Source organism: Lolium rigidum, chromosome 2 (genome assembly GCF_022539505.1).
Source record: "Lolium rigidum isolate FL_2022 chromosome 2, APGP_CSIRO_Lrig_0.1, whole genome shotgun sequence".
Classification (NCBI taxonomy): Eukaryota; Viridiplantae; Streptophyta; class Magnoliopsida; order Poales; family Poaceae; genus Lolium; species Lolium rigidum.
The window spans coordinates 190,551,282-190,557,677 of record NC_061509.1 but is presented as its reverse complement, the minus strand read 5'-3'; the positions used below and the strand labels follow the sequence as shown (position 1 = coordinate 190,557,677).

Genomic DNA, 6,396 nt, shown 5'->3' with positions numbered 1-6,396 from the left:
AGAATTCGAGACCGAACATGTCGTGGCCTATTCCAAATCAGATCACCAAGAGGTTCTTATTTCAAGATGCTAATGATTAATGATCAATGATTACAGATTCTGCTATTACTCATTTGTCTACAAGCAGATGTGACAAAACCCATCACTCAGCCGTGCATGTAACATGGCATATGCACACATTCACCAAACACTGCATTGGTTGTTTCTGTTCGTACAGTAGTGTCTGAACTACTGTATTACTATCTCACAAAAAAACTACCATATTACTAAGTCACGACAAAACTTAAGCATTGTGAGGCTTGTCATAGAAGTGTGAGAAACAAACTGAAATAGAAAGTGTGGGAAGCAAACATTCACCAAACGCTAGCCACCATTGAAAGGAGTAATTCTCGATCTCTCCATTTGCCATGACCTTGGAGGTTGCAATACCCCAGATTTTACGGCAACAAAGCTTAGGCACTGAGGCTTGTCATAGAAGTGTGGAAAATTAAACCGAAGCCACAAGTGTGAAAAAAATGACAAAATATTGTGTCTATGACATGGGAGCAACACACTTGTAAAAAACCGTGGCATACACAGGCCTAGGCATGGTAAACGGTGGCTGAGAACCTAAATCTGTGCAAAGAGGATTTCATTCCACGTGTCTGGGATACCAGGTAGGCACCAGTGCGAGCAATCGTATTTGACACTTTGTGAGTTCAAAGTATGATCTGCGACATGGGCTTCGCTTCGTAGTTGTGAGATAGAAGTAATATCCAAAAGCTTAACCCGAGTTCCAGTTACTGCATGCTCCGCAGGTAGGTCACCTGAATGGTCCCCGAAGACCTCGCTTCCACTAGACAACGGGGTGGTACTATTACAGCTACCCCCAGTGTTCCAGTCGCCATGTAGGAAATGGCTTGGTGACTTTGTTCTCAGGAAAACTTTCATATGAGGACGATGTATGAGTTCTGAATCCAGCCATCTTACGATGTTGTGCAGCTTAAGGTTCCTGAATGGGCTGAGGTCTTCCGGCAGCGTACCTTTTACTAGAGGCTTGCCATCAGCATACAACTCCCAGTTATTTTGGCTGAATTTCACTTTGTTCCAGTGATGGCCAGTGTTGAGAACAAGGGTATCAAAACTATGGAGATACTTCTTCAAGAATCTTGCTGGACGATCAAGATGCAGTGCGTAGCTTGTCGACAAACTTGTCGTGTTCGTCAATGGCTCCAATTCACATAGACTAGCAGACCAATAGAAAAGAACAGTGGTGTTAGTTCCTGGAAATCGATAAGCCAAGGTGTGACCTTTTGGAGCATGTGGAACTTTGGCAAGACCATATTTCCGCCCAACCTTTTCAACCTTAGGGCGTTTACCGCCTGTAGCAATGCACATCATAGACAGAAACTGCTGTCTACCAAGCGAATCACCCACAAAAGCTAGAGTTTTGTGTCTCATCCTGTAAGCCTTAGATGTAAGATCTCAAGAAAACTACGCTATTATTCAATCCTTCAAGGTGATGTAAAACGAAGCTAAGATGGTACATTATTACCTATTCAAAAAGTTCGGCCCTGAAAATTCCGGCATCTTACAACCATATGGCTGCCACCTGTAGCCCTCAAACGATAAATCTGTCCGACCCATCGCGTCGCAATTGTATTTTTTTGGCAACCATCGCTTGCACTCATAACCGGAGTAGAGTGGCCGCTTCTCATCTCCTATCCACTTGCCTTTTGCATAGTTACATTCTACAAGGTAAACAATAATACATTATAAATTACTTTAGGCTGTGGAAAGTAATTTTCAGAATTAGCAAGTGCGATGTGCACATAATAAACTATTAATTTCATCCCATCAAATGATCAATTGTCCAACGGTCTCACCAAGTCATTGGGAATACAAAAACTGGGAGCGCCATCACACAATCTCAACCTCATTAGTTGTGATTAAGAGGAATGTTAAAAAAATTATTTTGTTTGTTTACATGGTTTGATTAGAACGTAGGTAAGTTGATATCTTGACCCTATTTTGGTACTGATCTTACACTCTCCCATGTAATGCTTGTGATATATAGAGCCTCATATGCCGCTGGGGGCATGGGACTAGGCGAAACAATCTATTGTAGTAGTTTTACAAAGGTGTGGAGAGAGAGGGACTATGGACATTAAAGTTAATGATGGCATTTGCCATAACTTGTTGACTATGAAGTTGTTGAGACAAGTTGATTCAGTGTCTGCAATCCGTTTCAATGTTATTGCTGGCATGTTTGACATCCTTGTTGCGAGGCAAAGGAGAATTGTCCGGTTGGAGGCCTTAACGCTCATCCGGTTGATGGTGGTGCCTTCCACCATTAGTTTAATGTGGGTTGGCTCAGATTACTTAGTGTTGCAAGCCTAGGAGGATAGCGCGCTAGGGATGCAGATGAGCTATTATCGCCAAGCTCCTTAACCTAATGCGCCCGAACAACAGGGGGCTTAGCATGGGGTATGTCCTAATCCTTTCGCCCCTTCAAGACCGGCTAATTCTATGTACCAGAGCAAGGGTAAGATAGGATCGTATTAGTGAGCCGTGGGAAAAGTGCTTTTTCTTGCCTCGATTGGACAGACCCAAAAGCAACATGAATCATTTCTCCTCTATCATTTTCATAAACCATGATATGGGAAATGCGGTAAATATGAAATTGTTTCTTTGTATCTTTGAACAATTCTTGGGTATATAAAACTATTTTTTCATAAAAGTGAAATATTATGTTTTGGTCGGGCCAAAATGGTCAAAAACTAGTATACACACTATTTGGTTGCGACGCAGGATCATTTCCTTTGCGTTATCTTGAAACTCCAGTCCATTACCAAAAAGTCACCAATGAGGAGTGCAAGGAGGTGGAGGATAGGTTTCAGAAAAAAAATAAACAGCAGGAAGGATAAGCTTATGTCCTATGGGGACAAGCTAACCCTAACTATAGTTCGCTTACTAGTTTACCAATGCTTGTGTTTTCTTGTTTGATTTGTCTAAAGGGTCGTGCAAGAGGTTGACTATTACAGATACATATTCTTATGGCAATTTGATGAGAACAAGAAGAAATTTCGGTTGACGAAGTGGAGTATAATATGTAGACCAAGAGATCAAGGTGGTCTTGGTGTGGAAAATCCTGAAATCAACAATAGATGCTTCTACAGCAAATGGTTGTCAAGCTATTAAATAAAGAGGGGTATTACAAAAGTTTTTACATAATAAATATCTTCACTCTAAAACTCTCTCACATGTGATGGTGGAAACTTTTGATTCTCCATTTTGAAAATGACGTCTACCAGTTAAACAGGAGCTTTTATCCAAGGCTTGTTCATTTTAGGTAATGGTACAAACACCAGATTTTGGGATGATGTTTAGCTAGGAAATACGCCTCTAAGACAGCATATACACATGCTATATGGCATTGTGCATCAGAAGCGATCATTGACTGATAACAAATAGACGATCTAGTTGAATTTAGTCCAGCGTCTAATGGTTGTTGATCGATCTATCATCTATGGAACCAAACATGTTTAGATGGGATCATTATTCTTCTAGAAAAACTTATGTTGAGTCCATGTATTCTAAAATCGTTAATGAAAACATTGTATTTGGGCAGAAACACATTTGGAAGTTGAAGGTTCCTCTTGAACATCCTCAATTCGTACTTGAGTGAGGAGTGATTCTAACGAAAGATATTTTAACTAAGTGAAAATGGAATGGTAGTAAGAAGTGTATGCTTTGTGATTGTGAGGAAATGATTCATCATTTACGTTTCTCTTGTCCTTCCACAATTTTGTTATGGGAAACTGTTCATCTAGCATTTAACCTACCTCCTCCAACTAGTATCCAGAATATTTGTTGGAACTGGTTGACGGGTGTTATCAAACTAGTTAAAGCGCATATACATGTGTGAGTGAGTGTATTATATTGGTTGATTTGGAATTATTGCAAAGATACCGTGTTTAATAAGGCCAAATATTTCAACTGCTTGCATGTTCTCCACAATACTGTATATCAAATTACGTACTTGGTCCTCACTTGAGACGCGGGGGAGCTTAAGCACAGAGTGCACCATACTAGAGATGGTCGCACGGGATTTACTCAGCCGGTTTGGTTGGCAGTTTAGAGATGAGCTATGCATAAGTGCTATTTGTAATCTTGTTCATATGTGATGTAGCTCTCATGTATATTTTTGTGTTCCAAGTCTTGTACCGATTAAAACTTTTACAGTAAAATGGTTGCGCGGACCAATTGATGGAGTGACTAGGGGCTTCGCCTCATTTTTTTAAAAAGAGTCAGCCTTGATCTTCTCCGCTTATTTTCAGGACTTGTTTGTTTTACGATTTTTCTTTCAGAGTTCAGTTTGTAATTTCGTAAATAGCTGCCTATGATAAATGAAGCATCTAGGCCTCTCGGGCAAAGATTTTTTTTGAGGGTTCTTTGAGATTTGACAATATTTTCTTAAGTGGCTTCGGAGCCCGGGAGGTAATATAAGAACTTTATATGGGGCAAATGGGCAGATATGGTGTAGTGTAAGCAGCACATGGCACAAGCATATTTACCTTCACCCTGCTTGTATGTACTTTTGTGGATGCGACTGTCGTCATAAGCTGGACCTGGAGACCCAACTAAATTTCTTGTTACATCATTCCCGGGACCCCGCTGTTCTTGCCGTTGTAGAAAACCTGGTGCCAGAAAAGAGCATAGGAGAAACAAGTCACTAACTTTTCTCTCCCATTATAAAGATAGAAAAACTTAAATGCCTTGGGCAGCTGGTTCTGCCCTCAATTCAAATGGACAAGGGAACATTTGTAACGGATTTTGTGCCCGCGGCCCGATGATTAGAGGCCGACTCAAGATGATAGATGGCAACAACTCTAATCCTCGACGTTGATGCGACATCAGGTTTCGTTCAACATCCATCAGAGGATCTTTGATGGTCTCGCGCCGGTAGCCCACTTCCTCCCTACTTCAAGTGGTTTCGTTCCCGGAGCTGGCGAGGAAGGCCGTAGCTGCAGGCCTTGCGCCGGGGTGACAAGGGACCTGATTGCTTTTTCTCAAATTTTTTTTTTTGGGTTTTCTCTGCTTTTTTGCAGGACTTTTCTGTTTTACAGTTTTTCTTTCAGGGTTCAGTTAGTAATTTGGTAAATAGCTGCCTATGGTAAATGAAGCATCTAGGTCTCTCGGGGCAAAGATTTTTTTTCAGGGTTCTTTGAGATTGACAATATTTTCTTAAGTGGCTCCAGGGAGCTCGGGAGGTAATATAAGCACTTCTGGAGCAAATGGGCCGATATGGTGTAGTGTAAGCACAAGGATATTTACCATCACCCGGCGTTGCTGTACTTTCGTGGATGCGACTGTCGTCATAAGTTGGACCTGGAGACCCAACTGGACCTCCTGTTGCATCATTTCCAGGATGCTGCTGCCCTTGCCGCTGTAGAACACCTGGTGCCAGAAAAAAGGACATACGAGAAACAAGTCACGCATTTTTCCCTGCCATTATATATAGGAAAAAAAACTTAAATACGTTGGCTCGCTGGGTCAGCCCTCAGTTCAAATGGACAATGAACGTTCGCAATCGATTTCGTGCCAGCGCGGCCAGATTTAAACGAACCAAAACAAACGTATTTTATGTCTGAAATAGATCGAACCGCGGGGAAGATCCTCGAAGAACACCAACGCCTGCGAAGCAAGATGGACCTTTAGGTTTCTACGAATCTGTTTGATAGAGATACACGCACGTACCTAAGCCTTGGGAGAAAGCTTGCCGTTGCTCTGGCGTTATGCTGAAGTTAGTAAGGACTGGAGATCCACCCAGCAACGCCAAAACAACAGTGGCGACGCCGAGGAGGAAGACGACAGGACCCAACCATGGCTTTTCGACAAGAAGCCTATGAAGAAATCCGCCTTTCATTTCCTCCTAGGAAGTATCAGTAGGAAGCATGAGGTTCTTTTTGTCTGGTCAATCGATCGCGGGAGAGGGAGATCGTCTGGATATGTTGCCCAGCTTACTCGCGCAGCTTGTGGTTGAGGGGGGCGCGGTGGGAAGCAGAGATGGGCGTGGGAACTGGCAGCTTGTGGTTGAGGGGGAACGCTTGTTGTGTCGCAGAGTGTAGGACTGAGTTGACTCTCCTATGTGTTGTGCTGGCGAGGAATCATATCACGTGCAACAGGCAAACCGTGCAAGGAAGAATGCGGGCGGCGGGCCGGGGAGCGCACGGGATTGAAAGACTTAACAATTACCCGAAATTTTGCTAAAAGAGACCACCTGCCCCAATTCATTGATAGAAAGGACCACCTGTGACTGAAATTGGCAAAAAGGACCACCTGCTGGGTGGCGGCAGGGCCCCCAGCCGACACGTGGCGCTTGCCGCCGTGGGCTGTGGCGGCAGGGCCCCGCCG

The 6,396-nt window shown here is 43.1% G+C and overlaps 1 protein-coding gene across 3 annotated transcripts; it reads right to left on the bottom strand.

Moving 5' to 3' along the window:
- Nucleotides 1-435: 435 nt before the first annotated feature.
- LOC124692750 (protein trichome birefringence-like 14) lies at nt 436-6,099 on the bottom strand. Of its 3 annotated transcripts, none has more exons than XM_047226181.1 (5): nt 5,740-6,099; nt 5,317-5,439; nt 4,557-4,679; nt 1,535-1,730; nt 436-1,441 (listed from the first exon to the last, which is right to left on the bottom strand). In XM_047226181.1, the coding sequence occupies exons 1-5, from the start codon at nt 5,906-5,908 to the stop codon at nt 610-612; spliced, it is 1,443 nt and encodes a 480-aa protein (XP_047082137.1). In that variant the 5' UTR covers nt 5,909-6,099; the 3' UTR covers nt 436-609. The 3 variants fall into 3 exon arrangements, with proteins under 3 accessions (XP_047082137.1, XP_047082139.1, XP_047082138.1); XM_047226183.1 differs by having other exon boundaries at nt 436-1,225; XM_047226182.1 differs by having other exon boundaries at nt 5,317-5,676; nt 5,740-5,856.
- Nucleotides 6,100-6,396: the final 297 nt, after the last annotated feature.